This window comes from Protopterus annectens, chromosome 14.part0 (genome assembly GCF_019279795.1).
Source record: "Protopterus annectens isolate FY-2018-M chromosome 14.part0, PAN1.0, whole genome shotgun sequence".
Lineage (NCBI taxonomy): Eukaryota > Metazoa > Chordata > Ceratodontiformes > Protopteridae > Protopterus > Protopterus annectens.
Window position 1 is genome coordinate 429,745,848 of NC_056748.1, and position 22,814 is coordinate 429,768,661.

Here is a 22,814-nt window from a genome sequence, read left to right on the forward strand (position 1 = left end):
ATAACTTCTTTATGTGATGTTGTCAATCTCGCCTTTATTCTTCCGTACGGGACAGCATCCCTAGCAACCTGAATTCCAGGTGGCTCATGGAAGAATATCCCTCAGTACAATGGATCTAAAGGAAGCTCTATTCATGGAGACCAAACCTAGTTTGTAATGAGTAATAAAGGTATGGGGGGTTTGACCACACTGTTGATACACAAATATTGTCCACTGATACTCTCAACTAGAAAAGTTAAAGTATCAGCAAGAGCTCTAGTAGAATGAGCTCTCACGGGTTCATGCAGTTGTTTATTCTGGGAAGTATAAATAAAAGTAATGCAATTAGAAAGCCATTTATACCGCTAAACCTTTTCTTGTTTTGGAAAAAAAATAAATAATTGTTCCGACACTCTAAAATCTTTAGTTCTGTGCAAATATAAATGTAATGGTCTGTGAACATCCAATAAATGCAACATATACTCTCCTTTATTTTTAAAATTTGGGAAAAACACTGGCAGTTCAATAGATTGGTTTAGATTATTTTCCAATACTACCACAGGAAGAAAGGAAGGATTAGTACGCAGAGAAACTCTGTCTTTATGAAATACCAAATAAGGAGGATTAGTAGATAAAGCATGTAACTCAGATACTCTCCTTGCTGAAGTAATAGCCACCAGTAAAATGGTTTTCCATGTCAAAAATTTTAGATCACAATTGGCTGAAGGCTCAAAGTGGGGGGTGTGAATAATATAAGACAGTACAAAATTTAGATCCCAAGGAGGAGATGGACTTTTATAAGGAGCCCTTAACAAGGTTTCTTTTAAAAAAGTCTTACAAAGCCTGTATGACATGTCAGGAAAGCCATTTCCCCCTAAATGAAAGTTGGAAATAGCATCCAACTAAACCTTTATAGTCTTTGCTGCAGAACCTTCATTAAAGAGCTTCGCCAAAAAATCCAGAATAAAATAAAGGGGGGGGGGTCAACATTATTCTCTGCAGCCCACACAACAAACATTTTCCATTTGTTTCTATAAAGTTTATATGTGGAACATTTGTAAGAGGATAGTAGAATATGTCTAGTTGGGGATGACAGTAGAAAATGCCTGTCTATCACTGGAACTGGAGCAGCCATGCTGTCAGCTTGAGAGTCTGTAAACTGGGATTAACCATTTTCTGTGGATGTAAGAGGAGATCTGGAACTGGGTCCAATATCCATGGTTCTTCCAGAACAGGAGGCCACAGGAAGGGAAACCAAATCTGCCAGGGCCACTAAGGGGCAATGAGGACGATTTTCTTCTTTAACACACTTGTTTTCTGTAATAATTTGGGAATTAGGGGTGTTGGGGGATAAGCATAAAGTAGTCCTAAGGGCCAATCGTGAACAAGTGCATCTCTTGGAGTCTTGCCTTGAGGGGGGATCAGGGCAAACTAGCTGCTGCATTTGTTGTTTACTGGGGAAGCAGAGAGGTCGCAGCAAGGCTGGCCCCCATCTCTGCAAATTCTTTATGCAATTTCTTGTTTGAGAGACCACTTGTGAGGCATCAAAATTGCCCTGCTCAGCTTGTCAGTTATGATGCTGGATTTCCCCGGAATGTGCATTGCTACCAGAAAGCAGTTGGAAGATATCACCCATTGCCAAACTCGGATGGCTTCCTGACAAAGGGGGTAAGATCTGGTTCCTTCTTGTTTGTTGATGTACCAGACTACCGGCATGTTGTCTGACTGGACTGGTATTGTTCCCAGAGGGAGAGAGTCTTGAAAGGCTTGCAATGCTAGAAGTACTGCTCTCAACTCTAGAATATTTACATGCAGATGGGCCTCATAAGGGGACCAAGATCCTTGGACTGTCCTTCCCAGGTAATGTCCCCCCACACCCTATCTGGGAGGCATCCATGGTCACCGTAGCTAGGGGCTGACTGGGTAGAAATGAACGACCTAGGTGACTTGATCAGAATGAATCCACCATTGAAGATCCTTTTTGCATGAATCTGTAATCAAGATCTTGTCAGACAATGGAAGTTCTAGAAAGGACCATTGGGTTGACAGCAACCACTGCGGTATTCTCATGTGTAGGAGGGTTAGTGGCACTACTAATATTGAAGCCGCCATTGATCCTAAGACCTGCAGTACTAACTTTGCAGATCCTTTTTTTCTTGTGAATCAATACTTTCACCTGATCATGCAATGACACTATCCTGTCAGAGGGAAGTTTTGTTATTTCTCTTGTATCCAGATGAGCTTCTATGAAAATCAAATTTTGACAAGGGGCCAGAGCAGAGTTTTCATAATTATGGTTATTCCTAGGCATGAGCAAATGTGCAATGTAGTTTCTCTTACTCTTATGGGTTTGATGCATGGTTGTGGCGGTTAGGAGCCAGTCATCTATGTACGGAAACACTCGGAAACCTAGACACCTCAAGTGAGTGACAACCAATGCCATGCATTTGGTGAACACTCTGGGGGCTGTAGTGAGAGCAAAGGGCAGGGCTCGAAATTGATAATGACTGGCTCCCAGCCAGGAGCGCAGATGTCTTCTTGAATAGAATCTATAGCATCTGGGGTCTCCCAAGCCTTCTGAGAGATTAAATCAGTAAGTTCATCGGATGGTGGGGGTCACCCAGGAGGTGGAAAGGCAGGACCCAAAAGCTTTCTGGTATACTGATTCCTCCACTGAAGGGGAGCTGGACTGCCATTCACCTCTCTGTTTAAGCATTTCCAAGATGTCTCCAAAGGTGACATCTTCAGGAGGTGACTGTGGGGACCCTTCGGCTTTCTCGAGATCATCATCTGACGTGACAGACTCCTCTGAGGAATCTAAATGTTTCCTCTTACAAGTCCTCTTCTGAGGGACTTCCTCAATGGGATAATATGGAGAACTTGTGCAAGAGGGGGGAGTTCCCTATGGAACGTCCTGAGGTTTCAGGTCCTGCTGTCCCTGTGAATGGGGTAAAATAGAGGATGAAGGCACTGGCAGGGAAGGGGGAGGAAGATACTCAGAGGATTGACTGTGAGACTGACAGGCAGTCAAAGCTCTCCTCATAGCCTCAACGGCTCCCTGCCCCTGATCCGAAGAACTCCCTGGTGCCAAAAAAAGAAAGTAGTCATAGTCAGAGGTCCCTCCAGACCTGAAGAAAAGAAGCCTGAGGCTGAGGTAGGATCTGAGCTCATCTGAACAGTTGCTCTGATCGGAAGGATACGATCCAAAGAAAAAGTGGTCAGATCCCATTACTCGGGGCCAAACAGAGAGCTACAGCTCCTAGAGTCCTCCTGCTCTGACAAACTGGAGGAACTCAGAGCAGAAGTCAGAACAGATGGCAGTGGAGGTCTCTGATCTGACACAGGCACAATCCGGACATCAGAAGCTTCCAGCTCTGAACTCAATGGTTGGGTCAGAGGAGGAAGAGAAGCTACCAGGGTGGGTCTGGATGGATCCGAAGCCATAGGGCTCGTATCCAACAACTTGGCCAGCACCAGTGTCTTGAGTAACCTCTGAACTACCCTATCCACACAATAATCCGATTGGCTCCTTAGTAGAACAGGTAGATAGGGTTGGAGGCCTGGATCTTGCTAAAATAGGAGAAGGCAATCTGGAAGAAACTTTTTCAATGAAAGGAGACTGTTCCCGGATCCAATTCAGCATCAGAACAGAGGTTGTTGGAGCAGAGACTAATAAAAACTCTGATGAACCTTTGGATCCAATACTCTTCTGCTCCAAAGTACTTAATGGAGCAAAGAGTTTAGTTTTTTCTGAGCCGGCTCCAATGAAACCTTCTGAGACGATGGAGGAATCTTTTACGGTTTATTAGACAAAGCTGATGAAGATTTAGCAGAGTCGTGACCTGAAATAGCTTCAGAAAAAGGACTTTACAATAACCCTTTCAACATATTTCTCCTCTCTAACAAAGTAAGCTGGTTAAAGCTATGGCAAATACTGCAAGATTCTTGCAGGTGTAAAGGGCCAAGACAATAGACATAGTGTATCACTCAGGGGCATTTTTTACGACACTCCTCACACTTTTTTAAACCCTAAGGGTTTGTCAGGTTTGAGGCATTTTAATAGCTAATACAAAACACAAACAAGCAGTGTAAAACTAGTAACAGTACTGCTAACAAGCAGAATAAAACACCAGAAAAAAAACTAATAACAACACTTAGTGAATCTACTAACAAGAACTAGAAAGCTTGCAAATATAATCAGAAATATCACAATTCTATAAATTCTATTTTTTTTTTTTTTTTTTTTAAGGAAGAAAGAAAGTCCCATTTAAAATCATGGACTAACAGGAGATGAAGGAGGGGGTGGAGGAAGGGGACAGAGTTTTCTACTTACTAATAAAAATGTGGCAGAGAGAACTGGAAAAGGAGTATAATAAACACAGAAAGCTCTACAAAAAAACAAAACAAAGGTAATATATAATCTAAGAAAGAAATATACAAAATTCAAACTAATCTGGAGCTCGGTTCAATGACCATGTCTTTCGCGAAGCAGCAAACAAGATCTGAGGAAATGGAGAGTTGCATTCTGGGAAGGGAAGGATGCCTGAAAGCTTGGTTGAAGGCTACGAGCTTTTGTATTTTGGATTGATGGATCTGAGGGATCGGATCAGACCCATATGTGAGAATAAAGGCAACACTGACATCATCACATATATAATATCTAAGCTAAAATGGTAATGGAAAAAGGAGATTTTACCAGTAGGGATGACTGCAAATAGGGGTATTGAAAATAGGCAACAAGAAGGGCAGGAATTTACTGGAAGAAATTAACAAAGGAGACAAGATACTGGAAGCAAACAACTCAGAACAGAAAGGTAACAGAGCAAAATAATGCTAAACAGAAATATGAACTATAGTTTAGAGACCATCTTCTCTGTCAAGGACTGATAGTAGACTATAGGCAAGTGGAAAAGAACAGGGGAGTGCTGTGTAAAAGACTGGCCTGGTACAGGTCTTAGTTGAGTCTAGAACAGAAGCTGCTTTTAAAAGGGGGGGTACACTAGTAATGCGTATAAAATATCGCTTGGCAACTATAAGAATCAGTCAGAGGAGGTTAGAACAGACTGGAAAAAGGGGAATGGAAATGCAATTTACAAAACGAATAATGGGAAGAGGTCTGTAAGGCTCCCAAGTACTTAAGTCCAGAAGGTTTAAGAGATTTTCAACGCATTTGTATACCCAAAGTATACTTCAGAGGACTTTTTTTTTTTTTGGTAGAGAGTAAATGCTGGAGGTGTGCTAGGAAAGACAGAGGTCATTGGAAACATTTTTTCTATGTACTCACACTGGCCATATCCTTAGAAATGGAGAACATCGATGTCTGTGCTGTGACTGAAACCTGGTTCAAGGCTCCTGAGAGCACCCCGGCACTATCAGGTTTTACCTCATATCATGCGTTCCGGCCCCAAAACCCGGACCGTACCACAAAAGGAGGGGGTGTATCCATATTCATCAAGGATACCCACACCTCCAGGCTGGTGAAAACTCACGAAGCATCAGAGACCATTCAGGTGCAATTAACCATGGGCAAAACTGCCCTACAGTTTGTAGCATGTTACAGGCCACCCTCTCAAACTCAGGAACCCCACACAGCCTTCCTGAAGACATTGGAGAGTATAAATGTCTCTCCAAACACCATCATATTGGGTGACTTCAACTACCCAAACATAGACTGGGAACATTACTCAAGCCCCAATACCCTATCCCAAAGGTTCCTGGAGTTCATAAACTCAAATGCTATGGAACAACTTGTCACCATTCCCACAAGAGGTGAAAATATACTAGACCTGATCATCACAAACATGGGGACAAAATGCTCCACACCAGAAGTATATCCCTCATTGGTGAGATCAGACCATAAACTAATCTCACTGGAGATCCACATCCCGCCCCCACCCCCAACAAAAAAGACCACAGTGAAGAACTTCTCAAAGCCAACTTCACACTTCTTAAGACTGGTGTGGTATCCTTCAAGGCCCCTGAGCCATTGGAAACCACAACCCACGCTGCTGAATCCCTTACAAATGCTTTCTACGAGCACCTCCAGGATTGCATGGATCAAGCAATCCCAAATAAAATCAAGACCCTTTCCACCAAAGGCAAGCGCCCGATCTGGTGGACCCAAGCCATAAACAAACTTTACAACAAGAGGAGAAAGCTACTACAAGATAGAGCAAAATCCCTAAAAGGGAAGACATCTCTGATCAATACTAGTAAAAAACTACGATCACTCATAAAATCATCCAAGGCCAACTTTAAGAGAAAAATCACCAAGGACTCAAAAGACAATCATAAGGCCTTCTTTAGCTATGTTAGAAATCTGGGTGGAAACTCCCAGATATGCTCAGAATTAGTCCAAAATGATACAAAATCACTGAACCCACAGACATTGCAAACATACTGGCAGACAGGTTCAGTGAAAATTTCTCCCCCCCCCCCAAAAGGAGAAATATCTATCCCAGCAGAGTGTAGCCTCCCAATCATCTCAAATGCCCAGGTGAGAGCTGCTCTCTCTAAAGCTAAAAACACAGCATCAATGGGACCGGATGGTGTCCCCGGAACTAAACCCACACATAAGGCTGCTGTTTAATCTTAGCCTTACCACAGGATACGTACCCAAAGAGTGGCGTGACGGCAACTGTGGTCCCACTCCACAAAGGCGGTGCTTCTATGGACCCTGGTAATTACTGCCCCATAAGCAACAAGCCTGGTCTGCAAAGCTATGGAGAGGATCATAATGGAACTCATAAATAAAGACATAGGGGACCTACAGACATTGGATCCTACCCAATTCGGCTTTGTCAAGGGCAGATCATGCCTCTTGAACTTGGTCGACTTTTTTGAAACAGTCACCAAGGCCATTGATGAGGGTAAGGCAGTTCACACAGCCTACCTTGATCTTGCAAAAGCTTTCGACACAATACCCCACTCGGGTATCATAGAAAAGCTCACCAGCTTAAACGTAAACCCATATTGTCACAAGATGGGTTGCAAACTGGCTCAAGGACAGAACCCACAGGGTTAGAGTTGCTGGTGCCATGTCAGACTCCAAGCCGGTCACAAGCGGTGTCCCACAGGGCTCAGTCCTGGGCCCCCTCTTGTTCGGCATCTACTTTTCAGAAGTGCAGGCAAACATAGGAGGATTGTGGCTGACAAAGTTTGCAGATGACTGCAAACTGGGCGCCATAGTTGAAAATCCATCAGACACAGATATCCTTCAGAGAGGTCTCATAGAAATGGATAACTGGTGCCAGAGCCATGGCCTTAAGCTAAACGCCAAAATGTATAGTCATACCCTTTGGTAAAAACAAGGTAACCCCAAGTTACCACATAGGTGGCAATCCATTAAGCACAGAAGAGGTTATCAGGGACCTGGGGACCCAAGTTGACAGTAACCTTTCTTTTGACACTCACATTGCCAAAGTGGTTAGGAGGACCTTCTACATTGCCCACCTGATTATGAAGGGATTCACATCCAGATCAAGGGAGGTCATTGTTCCCCTGTACTCTTCACTTATCAGACCAATGATTGAGTACAATGCCCCATTCGGAATGCATCTTGCCCGACACCTGCAGCAATTGGAAAGACCCCAAAAGTTCCTCACCAAAAGGATAAAGGGGCTCAAAAATATGCCATATGCTGCTCGACTGAAGAAACTCCAGCTCTATTCAGTCGCATACCGTCTGCTCAGAGGTGACCTGTGCCTGACATACAAGGCCATGTCCAACCAGGAATTAATGGACATGCTCCACCTCAAAAAATCCAAATCCACTAGAGCCGCAAGAGACTTAAACCTCAACATGGATATAAATAGGACGTGCTGGAGGGACAGATTCATCACCCAGAGACTCCCTATGCTGTGGAACAGAATCCCGGTCCATGTGAGACAGAGCACCTTGCTGGCTCTGTTCAAGGGGAATCTTGACCAGTGGATGGGAGATCGTAGGTTTACCCCGGGGATCATCTCTGTATCACTGCTGGACAGAGGCACAGCAAACTAATGGGTATAGTATTCTTCAACCTAAGGGGTGGTGAAAGCCACACAACTCTGGCTAGGCTTATAAATGCCCTAGGGCAGATAGCCTAGTATGAACCTATGAACCTATGTGGTAACTGCTTAGTCCATCTTCGTTCGTAAAACTACACTTCCTTCTCTTCATAAATCTCTAATGTTATCCTGGTGAGGATAGCTGTAGTTCCAGCCAGCATACCAAAGCCTTAGGCCCCTCAAAGTGCTATACATCAGACATACGTCCTATATTTGAAAAATAATGTACATACGTGATGTACAAGCACTAAATCCTTAGAAATGGAGAACCAAATTAACCCAAGAAAACAATACAACATGCACATCCTGAAAGGGAAAAAGAGCCTCTTGACCAGAGGGCAACAAAAGAAAAATTGGACCGGGAGAACGACGAAGGGACAGAATACAGAACAGTGAAAAGTAAGGCATCTACTGTTATGGCAAGGTCTTACATAACTGCACTATGTCCTTCCTTATCACTGTTGCAGTATTCCTTACCAAAGGGGGAGTGTGAAAACCAGTGAAGATGGGAGGAGGTAGAAGCAACATAACAGCTTTCCAAAAACCCATGGGGGATGGATCTGGCAAAAGCTGGCTTAGCCCTAGAAATGACATCCAGCTTGTAGTGTTTAATGAAAGTATGCACAGAAGACCAAGTAACAGCTTCCAGAATAGACTGAGCATCAAGTCCCTTAAAAAAAGCTTGAGAATTGGCCACTGCCCTAGTAGAATGAGAGTAAACAGATGAGAGAAACTTCTTGCCATGAAAAGAGCAACAAAAATAAATAGCATTAGAAATCCAAGAGGAGCTGGTTTGCTTAGAAACAGCTAAACTCAATTTCTTGGCATAAAAAGAAACAAAAGGTTGCTCAGATTTCCTAACATCTTTAGTCTTACAGAAATAATATCTGAGATATCAATGCAAATCCAAGGAATGTAGAATCCTCTCACTGCCATTTTGAGGAGATGGAAAAAAGGAAGGAAGATCAATGGATTGATTCAAGGAGACGTCATTGACCACTTTAAGCATAAAAAGGAGGAGTGGTCTGAAGAGAGACTGTCCTTGTGAAAAATCAAAGGAGGGACAACCATAAGAACCTGCAACTCGCTCTCTTTTGGCAGAGGTCAAAAACCATAACAAGACAGTCTTCCAGGTATACAACTGCAAGGTAGAAGAAGCTGCTGGTTCAACAGGTGGCTGGGTCAGCTTCTTAGGAACAAAACGTTCCTGATGAGGAGGAATTGGCTTTCTTGGAAGCCTAATGTGAAGGATGCCTTTCAAAAAACTGTTTAACATCAAATCCAGAGTAAAGTAGTGGATCCAAAGGCAGATAGGCAGAAATGGCCAACAAATCAGCTTTAACAGATAAGTATACCAGGGCATAAGTGAGCAACTCATAAAAGAAAGAAAGAAATGAAGGACTATCAACCAACAGAAGGCCCTGTTCATATTTAACACCAAACAGAAATCCCCTTCCATTTAGCAACTTAAGGTTTTCTAGTAAGTGTGTTTTCTGACCTCCTGCAGAACCCAAACACAGATCCTTTGAAAACGGATGTCAAAAAGTAATAAAACCCTATCACCCAGAAAGTCCGACTGTAGGGTGAGAAGATGAAGATGAATGAGATAGCCCGTGTCCTTTGTGAGAAGATCCATCCATTGAGGTAATTTGTGGAGACTGCCCCTGTCAGGGTGAAAAGGAAGGGAAAACAGTGCTGTCTGGGACAAAAGGGAGTCTGCGCCTGTCCCACATGATCTTGTGTAGGACCCTTAGCAACAGAGGGAGTGGGGATAAGCATACAGGAACATCCCCTTTCAAGAAAAAGACAAGGTGTCCACTATCCAACCCAGAGGACTTGGCATTCCAGAATAGAATTTGGGAAGCTGTCTGTTCAAAGGGGAGGCAGAAAGATTATTTGAGGAATATCTGACTGATGGACAATGTCCAGGAAAATCTCCCTGTAAAGCATCCACTAGTGAGGATCTGTCCTGGACCTACTCAGATTGTCTGCCACCAGATTGTGCTCTGAGGTAATGTAAACCACCTGAAGAGTGAAATGATAGCGAATAGCAAAATCCCGGCCTATGAGGGTCAGCCTTCAAAGAGGATAAGACTTTGTGCCCCCCCCCCACTTATTTATGTACCACACGATAATGGTGTTGTCTTTAAAAATTCTGAGGGTACCTGGAACCCAGAGAGAATGCTAAGTCTGTAGAGCTAAAAGCTTTCATCTCCTTGACATTGATATGGTCTTTGACTTGTTGGAGAGAACAGAACCCCTGAACCCTGACATTGTTTGAGGAAGCCCTGTCTGAAGCATCTATAAATTAGTCTTGTATGGGAGAAGGAACCTGAAAAGGAAGATCTGGATTCAGGGAAATCTGATGATTCCACAACAGGAACTCCAGTCTGAGGCAAGCTAAGAGAGGGACGAGGAAGTCTAGAGGATGACAATGCTGTAGCCAAATTGCTTTGAGCTACCACTGATACTTCCACATGTGAAGCTTGACCAAAGGAACCACTGGAATGACAAAGGTCAAACCCCAGGGCATGAAGAAACTCTCTTGCAAATATCTCCTGTAAAGGAAGAAAACACTGGAAGAAGTTTGTCAGAGAGAGGACCTTGGGAGGAGGAGGAAGAAAAACCATCATTGAAAAGGGTCTGGATCCTGCATCCCAAGAAAATCTAGTCCTTTGATGGGGTCAGAATCGACTTTTTGAGGATGAGTATGAAATTCACACAGAGAAAGAGGAGCATGGTGAATTTAAGATCCTGCAAAAGAAGCTATTGAGAAGGGGTTTGAATAAGCAGGTCATCCAGATAAGGAAATGTCTGAACACCAGGAATAGGAAAGTGGAGATAAGCATCTTTCATGTCCGCAGATACCAAAAAGGCCTGAAGCATTAGCACAGGAAAGACTGATGGAAGAGTCAACATTTTGAAAGAAGAAACTTTCAGAAATGCATTGAGAAAGGAGATAACTAGAATGAGTCGGCAACAGCCCTCTTTTCTGGGGACCAAAAACATTCTGGAGTAAAATCCTTGCCTCTCTGCGACAAAGGAACTAACTGAATAATATCCTGCACAAAAAGGTTCTGAAGAAGAGAAGGAAAATGACAGAGCTGGCAAGGAAGGTGTTTGTGGCATCCTTGAAAAAGGAAGAAGGGACTTCCAAGTAATGAAATAATGATTTTGGATGATTAAAAATACCAAAGAATTTACAGCGATGTGCTGCCAAATTGGAAAAGACAGATAATCAGTGAGAAAGGGGAATCTGGCCAAGGGGTAGAGAAAGGTGAATGCCAGATAGAGGCAGACTTGTCAGGAAAGGAAGATTTCTGTCGCCTAGAATCCTGAAAAGGTTCCTCAGGAAATACTCTTTTGGAAAGTCTCTTACCCTTCAACCATTGCTTGGGATGTCTACACAAAGGGAGTCTTTGAAAAGTAGTTCCTCTGAAACTTGGGTATAGGGGAGAGAAATAAATGCTTAAGGTCCTGCATAACCTTCCCTTTATCCTGCAAAGTCTTAAAGAGGTCTGCAGCAGCAAAGCCAAATAGATTCTGGGTGTCCGAGAGAGAGCTGAACAATTTGGCCATATTATCTTCAGGGAGAGACTGCAACCAGAGACAGGAATACCTCTTGATAACTGACCTTGATACAGCCACCATAGAAGAGGCATCAGCAGCACCATAACTGTATTTGATGGAATGGTGAGCAACTTGTTGAAGAGAACCAATAAAGAAATGGCAGAAGACTTGGCTTCAGAGTCATGTATGTCAGTCAACACATCCCCAAGCTTGAACAATACAGCCAAAATATACCTGATCATATGGGTTTGGTCATTTATAGCCTTAAAGGCTATGGTGGCACATGTACCTTCTTATCAGAAGACAAAAGCACAGAGGAAGGAATCAGCTCAGAAGGTTTATCAACAGACAGAAAAAAAATCACTGCTGGATCAGAAGAATTATTGTTGTACAGTAATTTTTTGGGTCTCTGGGACTTTGTAAAACCCGTCAAGTTATTTAGAAGCAAAGGGCTGAGATTCTGGAGCCTGTGAAGCAGAAGTAAAAGTATCTAGGAGGGTTTCCAAAAGAGACGGCACTGCAAAAGGCCAAGGAAAGTCCATTTGTAAAAGGTTGTAAAGTACAGTTGTGTAAAATCTTACCATAGCAGTAGATATCCTTTCCTTCACTGTTGCAGTATTCCTTGTGTCTGGGCATTTCCTGCCTTGGGTAGCCTGACATCCGGCCAGTATACAAAAGCCTTTGGTTGCTTTAGGGTACACCATACATCACACTTATGCTCTTCACATAGCGTAGGGCATAAAGGTGACGTTCGGACATACCATCCTCAGAACTGATAACCTCAGTAGGAATGCCAGTCCAAGGAAAACCAAGCGGTAACCAGTAGATTAAGAAGTGAAATGAACCAGGGGGAGAAGGGAGGGAGTGAATACTGCAACAGTGAAGGAAAGGACATCTACTGTTATAGTAAGATTTTACACAACTGTACTATGTCCTTCCATTCACTGGTTGCAGTATTCCTTGAGTCTGGGGGAGTACCAAAGCTCAAAAAGAAACTTGGGAGGTGGAAGGACCAGCAGAGCCCTCTAAAAAGCCATGAAGGATGGCCCTAGCAAAACCAGCTCTAGCTCTGGAAATGCCATCCATATTGTAGTGCTTGGTAAAAGTATGCACAGAAGTCTGGGTAGCTGCCTCAGGAATAGAGTTCATATCCAAACTCTTGAAAAAAACACCAGAGGAAGCCACAACTCTAGTGGAATGAGCTTTACAGAAGAAGGAAGGCTCTTACCATGAAAATAATAACAAAAGGAAATAGCCTTTGAGATCCAAGAAGAAATAGTTTGCTTGGAAACAGCAAATCCTAGGAACCTAGGATAAAAGAAACTGATCAGATTTTCTAGTAGACTTAGTCTTATCCAAATAAAATCTGAGTTGTCTATGCACATTTAAAGTAAGCAGCACCCCCTCACTGGCAGATTGTGGAGAGGGTAAAAAAGTAGGCAAATGAATAAACTGATTAAGTGACAACTTACTAACCATCTTGGGCATAAAAAAAGGATTAGTACACAAGGACATCCTGTCCTTATGAAATACCAAAAAAGGAGGACAAGCCATAAAGGCTTGAATCTTAGACACCCATCTGCATAAGTAAGTGCCAACAAAAGAACAGTCTTCCAAGAACAATGTTGCAAGGAAGCTGAAACAGCAGGATCAAAAGGAGCCCGAGTCAACTTCCAAAACAAAATTAAGATCCCAGGGAGGAAGAACAGGCTTCCTGGGAGGCCTAATAAGAAGGATGCCTTTAAAGAATTGTTTAGCTACAAATCTAGAAGTTAAAGGATGAGATAAAGGCAGAAAAACAGAGATAGAGTTCACTTGATAGTGGACAGCAAGATCCCATGCCAGGAGTGCCAACCAGCAAAGAAGATAAGACCACTTTTTATAAACTGTTTGTTTACATACCACATCACTGCAGTATTGTCTGTAAATACTTTGAGTGAGAGGCCCTGCGTAGAAAAGAGGATGAAAAACCTGAAGAACCAGCAGAAGAGATCTCACCTCTTTGACATTGATGTGCTCCTTCTGTTGAAGGGGAGACCAGACCCTCTGCAACTTCAGGGAGCCAAAAGCTGCTCCCCATCCCACATCTGAAATGACTGTGAACAGTTCATGAGAGGGAAGAGGGGGGACAAAAAGGGAGCCCTGGATTTAAGGACAATTGCTGGATCCACCAGAGGAGTTCCTTCTTAGGGCAAGGTAGAAAAGAAACTGCAAAGTCTAGAAGATATGCATGTCGAAGCCAAAATGATTTCAGGAACCACTGCAACTTTCTCATTTGGAGTTTGGCTAGAGGAAGCATAGGTATTGTGGATGCCATGAAACCCAGAACTCTCAAACTCTCTGGCTGTAATGGAAGCCAGAAGAAGAATAGTTTGAAAGAAGGAAATAAGTGTTAAGTCCTTGGGAGGAGGCAGAGATGCCAGCACAGGCACTGTCTGAATCTAGAAAAACATGATCCTGAGAAGGAGTCAGAAAAAACTTTTTGAAGTTTTTTTTTTTTGTGAACCCCAGGCTCTGAAGAAGAGAGATGGCAAAATGAAGATTTTGCAAAGGGATCTCTGGACAGGAGGCCAGAGTCACCCAGTTGTCAAAGTAAGGCAATACTTAGATCCCCCAAAGCCTGCAAAAAACATTCACAGGAGTGAGGCATTTGGTGAATACCCCGGGGCAGCAGAAACGCCAATGGGCAAAGCAGAGAACTGAAAATACCAGGAAGCAACAGAGAAACACAAAAACTTCCTGAAAAGGGGATGGATGGAATATGGAGATATACATACATACATTATAACTAGGCTAATTGCCCTTGCAAGCCATTTTTAAGCATAGCCAATTATCCCTTGTGAGACTCAAACCCTGCATTTTGTGTTTGTAAGGCAAACACCTTAACCATTAGGCCATCCTCATACTTGAGATCCTTGAGATCCAAAGATACCATATAAGCCTGAGGAAGCAAAAGAGGGAACAGAGTCTTTAAGGGACAACATTCGAAAAGTGGGTGTCTTCAGGAAAGTGTTTAGATGAGAGAGGTCTAGAAAGATCTGGAATAGGTCTCCAAGTACCCTCTTTTCTAAGTACTAAAAGCATCCTGGAGTAAAACCCCCTTTCTCTTTGGGAGATATGAACCTCTTTAATAGTACCCTGAGTCAAAAGCTCTTAAAGCACCTCTGGGGAAAAACAGGAGTTGTTCCCAAGGAGGCTGAGAAATGCCCATAAAAGGGGGATGGGATTTCCACACCAGGAAACACCCCTGGTGAATAATGGACAGAGCCAAGAATCTTGTGTAATCTGAAGCCAAACAGGAAGAGAGAGAGAAAGAAAGGCTAGAGAAAGAGGAACATCGCTGGGAAGAGATGGATAATCAGACAGCATCTGGTTTATCTGGAAAGTAAGACTTCTGAGTCCCTGAAGTCTGACTAGCCTTAGCAGGAGGAGCCTGCTTGCTACTCTTTTTACACTTAGGAGGAGGGCAAGATTGCCAGGGAACAAAGGCTGGTTTATTGGGGTAATTTCTCTGAAATGAAGGAACAGGAGAAACAAACACATGCTTCAGTTCATGTAAGGCCTTCCACTTATCCTTAAGGGACTTAAAGCAGCAGCAGCAGCTTCCCAAACAAATGTTTATTATCAAGAGAAGCATCTATAAACTTAACCTTGATATTACCAGGCAATGGTTGAAGTCAAAGCCAAGAATACCTCCTCATCACTGAGCCAAAACCCTAGAACAGGCATATGCTGCATCATAACTACACTTGACGGAATGACAAACCACCTGTGTGGAAGACCCTAACAATGGAAGAGCAAAAGTTTTACCCTCAGAGTCTGGGAGATCAGAAATAACCTGACAAGCCTGAGAAAGGGCATCCAACACATACCTGGACACATGAGTCTGATAATTAATAGCCCTAAAAGCCAAAGTAGTTGAGGTGTAAACTTTCTTGTATAGCCTTTCCATAGTTCTGCTGTCTTTATCAGAAGGCAGCAACTTGGGCAAAGGAAGCAGCTGAGAGGGCTTATCAGAGGCTACAGACATCACTGAAGGGTAGGCAGCAGGACGCTTATACAAAAAGTTACAGTCCTCAGGTACCCTATAAAACCGATCTGGCTTCTTGGGAGCAGGGGGGCAGAGAATCAGGAGCTTTAGAGGCATTTGAAAATGCATTCAACAAAGCAGCCAAAACAGGAGGCATAGCAGAAGGTTTCGGCGATTCCATTTGCAGCAACTCATAGTATCTCTTGTGTATCTCAGAGATCTCAGCACAATCCCACTTAAAAAAATTACATCATCCTGGAGATTGTATCCCCAAAAGAAATTTCTTCAAAGGGAGTATCAGGACTGGTATATTTCTCTTCCTCTGATCCATAGTCCGAAGGAGAAGGAATTTGAAACGAGTAAGCAAGGGATTCCTCATCAGAATCCAACTCCTCCTCAGAGGAATCCTGTTACCTGGGCCTTTAAAGTGAAGTAAAGGACCAAGAGGGGAGCTGGAATAGAAACCCCCTGAAGAAGTTTCAATGCCATCAAAGCATTAAACAAACCCTGAGTGAAGGCCTGCCACTCACTCTGTGGATCCCTAGGGGTAGGAGAAACATGTTTATTTTTATTTTTCTTAAATGGGACATCTACCTTGTAAAACTTGGAAGACACTGACCCAGGATGGCATTCAGTAACAGCAGTAGGGACTTCTTCCCTAACTAAAATCTGAAGAACACCCCTAGACCCCTCAGAAATAATCAACTATGGTTCCCCCTGAATGTCCAGATAGCCTCATTGGATGTGCTGAAACCTGGATCCCTGCCAGCCTCCAACCTGGTCAGGGCAGATGAATCCAACAACAAAGCCAGGGAAACCTCCAGGTTCTCCTCACCTCAGGAGAAATATCCAGTGGAGGCTGGACAGCGGAAGATTCTGGTCTGGGTTTCTTAATCGTCTTCTTCCCTACAGCTGATCCTCGAGGCGGGAAGTTCCTTCCATAGTATTGTTAATAAGAAGCTTAAATTGATGATTCTCCAGATACAATACTAAGGAAGAAAGCTGACTACACAGAGTCTTCAGCACAAAAGCTTGACAATTAGGACAGGAGTTATGGTCGTGAAAAAGCTCCCTGGCAAAATAAACACTGTTTGTGGTGGTCTTTATGGGGAATCTGTCTCCTGCACTGGCATTTACCTTTCCTGGATGATATGAATCCCCAGAAGCAACCAAAAGACAAGTAAAAATGAAACCGCAACAGCCACTTATCTGTAACGGCTTGGAAACAACAAACCAGACGTAAGTATTCAGACCAACAATTAAGAGATGCATTCAGACTGGTGACAAAAAAGCTCTGAAGATGGTACGTCCAGGCGTCACCTTTATGCCCTACTCTATGAGAGAAGTATACATGTACTGCATGGCATACCTTAAAGCAACCAAAGGCTTTTGTATACTGACCGGCTGTCAGGTTACCCAAGGCAGGGAATCCCCAGATATAAGGAATACTGCATCCAGTGAATGGAAGGACGTCAACTTTTCTGGATCTCAGACAGTTGGGAACTTTCCCACTGGAAATGCCCCGTCATTTTAAAAATGTCATCCCCAAAGGACAGTTCCTCAGTAGAGGAATCAGAAGAGATTACTATCCTGATCTGATACCAGGGCAAGAAGGAAATGGATCTGGGAAGAGTAAACATAGGACTCCTCCCAAGAATCCAGCTCTTCATCATCATCAGAAGAATCAGAAACTCTGAGCCTCTTGGAATGAGTGGGAAAAAAAAGGCAACAGGTGAAGACACAGACAAATCCTGAGAGGGTTTTAAGACTCTAAGGGTCTTAAAAAGATCCTGAGTAAAATCTTGCCATTCTTCATGATGATCCTTTAGAACACGAACCATGAGCCTGGTCTCCCCCCCCCCCAACAAGTCTAGGAGGTTCTGTACCCTGCCTAACCTCAATGACGGAATCAAGGACTACTTCTCTCGCAAAAATCTGGGGAAATCCCCTAGGCCCTTCAGATATGATAAGCAGTGACTCTCCCTTCTCTTCTGCAGCAGACACTGGCTCAGCCTCAGTCAGTAGTCGTGTGGATAGCCAGCCCCCTGCTGGCCAACAACAGGGTCACAACACAGGAAGCAGGTGTCAGAACCAAATGGCCCTTTGGTTTTACATCCAAACCTATGGAGAAGCCTGACAAAGGCTAGACAGCAGATGTCTCTAAATGCAGCTTTTTGGACTTCTATGTGGTAAGTAATTGAACATCCAGGCAGGCAGAATCAGAAGCCATGATTCCCTGAGCTAGCAACTTCAGACGCTGGATTTCTAAACATATAGATAAACAGAATAGATGGCTGTGCAGGATCTTGGATACAAAAGCCTGGCAAATATCACACAGAGTATGATCATGGTCAATGCATGAACAGAAAAGGCACTACTCATGTCTGTCTTTATGGGGAACCTTCTTCCCACATACACATTTTCCCTTTCTGGATGACATGTAAAACAAGAAACGAAAACAAGAAAAATAAAAGGAAGGATCTCTAACATGGCATTTATCTGCCTTTGGTTTGGTAGTGGAAACGAGATGAATAACACAGACTGAATTCAAAAACAGTGTTCAGACTGGCAGCAAAGAAGTTCTAACGATTTGGTGTTCATAGCTCACTCATGTACCTTACACCTCAAATTGTAGGACATATGTCTGATGTACAGTACTTGGAGGAGCATAAGGCTTAGATATGCTGGATGGACATATGACTATCCTTGGAAGGATATCCCTTTTGTAAGAAATACTGCAACAGTGAAAAAGGAAGGACAACTCCATTTTCTTAATGTCTCTGTATGACCAGTTATCCACCTTCAAAGAAGAAAAAAAAACAGGTTACGGAATTAGATTTCAATTAACAATGGTAACATCTCAGAGAAACCTGTCTGTTATACTACTAGGAAAAATGAGAACTGCCCCAGTGCCTTGGCAACATTTCTTCCCATTACAATAGGCCACAGACTAGTGGGACTAACCCAGTCAACAAAAGGGGATAATTTTTTTTTTCTTATGCATTCTTGCTTCATGATTTAACACTAACCAATGGCCATCTTGGTCTCATGCTCTGGACTAGCTAGAAGCCTGAGAAGGCACTCAAAGTTACTGTTAGCCTCCCAAGTGACAGCCATCACAAAAGTATGCTTGGCTACTGGACAACTCATCAGGAAAGCCCTGTTCATTAAGTAAGGCAAGTGATTTGGAAAATCATCTGATAAAGTTCAAACTTTATTGAACTGGCAGATCTTTTAATGAACATGTTGGGCCAACCCTAGAGCACCCGAAGCAACATTCTATAACACTACATTGAAAAGAGATGTTTTAGAGAATAAATGGCAAATCTAAGGAACTCTCTCCCTGCATAGGATGTTGAATGTGATTCATTAAATAAAACAGTATGGGGAATATGGAAGGTAATGGCAGGACCAGACAGGGATGACAAGAGTTATTTAGGGATCAGAAGCACATGTGAACAAGCCTTACAAATAATCGTATCTCCCCCCACCTGTTAATATTCATTGAAATGATACAATTCCTAAGAAGATAAGCTGTGCCCTTATCAAGGAGAATTATAAGGTGCTTGTTTTTGGAAGAAGCATGGCAGTTTTGCTAACTTAAAACAAATGGTATGCAATAAGGAGCTACAAAAATGAAGAAATTATACACTACCTTAAGAAAAGAGAGCAGAGCATGTCCCAGTTCTCCCAGCTTGGCTGTTATTCTGGAATACACAAGACTCTAGTATACATTTACAACTATCACAACACTTCTAGTGTGAATTATTTCTTTGCATGTCAAAAGCCAACAACATGAACATCACCATGAGCTTTTTTTTTTTGTTTCCTTATTTCTTGGCTCCCTCCACCTGATGATCAGCTGTTCTCAGTGCCTCTCCTCAATCACCAGATTTACACAGCCCCGCCTGTTCTCTTCAGACTTTCTATAACCATTATGGAGCCAGTGATACTATAGATGCAACCTGAGGTAGTGTCACACATTGCCAAGGGACTGTTTTTTCCTTAAGACCTGACCCCTAACCCCTCCCAGTGTAAACACTGGTACTGTCCAAGGGGATGGTGTGCAATGGCCACTGCAGCATATCATCCACACTTCCATGTGACTCAGGTAGTGCCCTACCCCATGTAAAAAAAAGTCTTCCATGTGTTTACCATCTGTACTATGGATCAACAACAGCAGTGTCTGAATTTGCACACCTCTGCTGTCCCTCCCCCTGGGATAAGCAAGCTGACAAGCTGCTCAAACCTCCCCCTCTCCCCCCTACTCCATCAGTTGCCCAGGTTGCTATCTGAACTACACTTGTCTGGGTCAAGATTGGGGCTTTACTTTCTGGGCTAAAGAGGCAGGTGCTATGAGCCACTATGAAGAATGGCCCTGGGTTGGCATATTCTACATCATGCTCAGCATGAGTAGGCATAACCTCACTACTAGCACAGCTTTGGTTAGGCAATTTTATGCATCTTCCTCAATGTAAGAAAGTGAGAGCAAATGACACTTGAAAGGTATCTAATACAAGATAAGTTAAATGCATCTACGTTTTGTAAACATTACAAAACTGTCAACAAATTCTATAAAAGAATATATGATCAAGTAAAGAATATTGAGGACCATTAATTCCAGAAAAAAACTATGTTCTAAATCTTATTCTACCATAAACACAATTAGATTTTTTTAATCATTACTATAATTATTGTCTACTAAAACATAAATAGTTGACTCACGGTTCTTGTAAGTCCAAGTTTAATAAAACATAAATAGTGTATAAAACATTAGAAAGATCTACTAAGGAATGAAAAGTTCAGGGTGATGGAAAAAAAAATAAAAACATAAGACTGCCAAGACTCGGTCAGTGATAAGTTACCTGTTGCAGAGCTGCAGGACACTCCAGCATCTTCCATGTGATCACAGTTGTGGCTTCCCCATGCACTCTTTTGGCACAGATCTAAAGACAGCTCATTCCCGGTACACTCCACCTCATCCAGCAAGATAGGTCCGGTGCCTTTCCCAAAGTGTGCCCAAGTCCATGCTCTAGCTCTGCCACTGAGAACAAACATTCATCTGTCAGTGCTACCAGAATATGTACAGTTAATTTATGACAAAATGGCTACACTGGCAAAATACTGAGAACTAAATCAACAACATTAAGCTAATTTGTTTGAAAAATATATGTTAACTAACAACTTTGTAGTTATTTCATTTGTTGCGGCACAAGGCAACCAATGTAAGGGAACTGTGTCAAGTGCTGTTAAGGTGATTTTGTACAGCAAATGCAAAACTTTTGATGCTATAAAAAAGACACAAAGGCTGCATGTGAAAAATACAATAGATACATTCAAAAGATGAATAGAAGAAAATGACCAAAACATTGAAAATATCTAGCACCATAAAAATTGCTAAATAAAATTTAGATCCGCAAGACTGGTATTTCTAAATACTTTGATTTACATTTTCAGAATTCAATCACAGTGATTTTTTTCAGTCACTGCATAAAATTGTAAAACTGAACTGCAAAACAAAAGTTACTCCTTTCAATGACCAAGAGGACCAGTAGCACCCCTAGCAGCCCAGGGCAAGAACAAATCTAAAGTATAAACACCACTTTGACAATTCAGCAATCGGTGATCAGACAGAAAAGCTAAACTTATACAATGTCATTTTGCTCACTGTTAAAGAGGAGCAGCAATATTCCTAGCACCCTAGGTAAGACCAATTTTTTTAATTTGCCATTGCCTCCAAGAGAACTGTCAGTACAACCTGGCAAACTAAGAGATGACAGCAAAACTACCCCCCCCCCCCAATTAACTTGAGCACACTAGCATATCATCAAAACTGTTGCATTTTTAAAACCTCCCTTGACACCAAGCTTAATTGTATACCTTTCAACAATTCAGAATAAGAATCAAATGTCTGTCATTACTCAGTGACTGCAATCTAGAATTATTTGCCAGAAAACCAAAATTTAGTAAGAGACAGACAAAATACAAGGCAAAATCTGGACATCCTGTGAAGTTCTGCACACTTGAGAGGTATGGTTTTATTATTGCAATGCAACACTAAATGATGTATCAAAACTTTTTACAACATATATAGTCAGCTAGTAGCTCTTTTAAGATGTCTATAAAGCTACCCATAAGGCTAATGCATGTTGTATGCTATGTGACTTCCATCTTCAAGCAGTTCTCTGCCATGCCAGTAAACAGTGTGGATCGTAGTTCTCAACTGTCCAGATTTTTGCCTCATATTTGTCATCTTTACCTCATGAAATCTATGGTTTTCTGGCAATTCACTGGGATGATCTGAGGATTCGAGTCACTAAATAATAATATACATTTGAGTTTCAGACTTAATATCTGTCAGAAAATGCATGTTAATACACATTCCCTCATTCTAATGACTTTCTACATTTATTACAGCAATATTTAAAATCTGTCGCTATTTTTCTGGCTTTGCCCCCCCCAAATTATGTCTGGCTTTGTTCAGATTTCTTGCACAAAGAGGTTGAGAGGTATGGTGTGGGTGTATCCATTTAGCTACCGTATGCGTCTTTATTTGAATACCTACTGTATGTTAACGGGGTACATAAATGAGTCCAAATACATCACATAACATGAGAAAGTGGCTCATGTGGAGCCTGGTTCCAGTTCAAAGTGTCCTAGATGGATCTATAAGTAAAATATCTTCTGCAGAAGAGATGGTGAGAAAGATGGATCTCGCCATGCTACCACTATTGGCAAACAATGAAACAAGGAAATTCAGGTACTTCATAGCTGCTAGAACACCATGTGAAATTCAGAAGCAGAAGCCATAAATTACTGAGATATTCGAAAAACAGCAAAAAATAAAATGAACAACAAAATGAAATGAGTAACTACAAGAAACAGGTTTTCAAGAAGCTTTGCGATCAATGCACCATTATACAGTTCAAGACAACAGCAAGACATTCAAGCAAGAAATATTTACTTATTTGACGTTTGTTGATTGGGATAGTCCGACTGAGTTTGCACCCTTTTTCAGTGGAGGCCCAAGGAGAAAAGCTCCACAACACAATGTATACAATAGAATATTCATAGTACAAATTAAGCACGAAATACATACACAGTGCAGGTTAAACCAGTAAAAAGAAAAATAACAGGCAACTAATTAATACTCAGCAGGATTATGCTAAAACATATATAAAAAACAC

General features: G+C 42.3%; 1 protein-coding gene across 1 annotated transcript in view; it reads right to left on the reverse strand.

Annotated features, from left to right (window-relative positions):
* Window positions 1–22,814, reverse strand: part of LOC122788668 (neurotrypsin-like) — a 557,316-nt gene that overhangs the window by 350,578 nt on the left and 183,924 nt on the right. Inside the window, exon 5 of the mRNA XM_044055564.1 lies at window positions 20,493–20,671. Coding sequence (XP_043911499.1) covers window positions 20,493–20,671 — 179 coding nt within the window. The remainder of the gene's footprint in view (window positions 1–20,492; window positions 20,672–22,814) is intronic.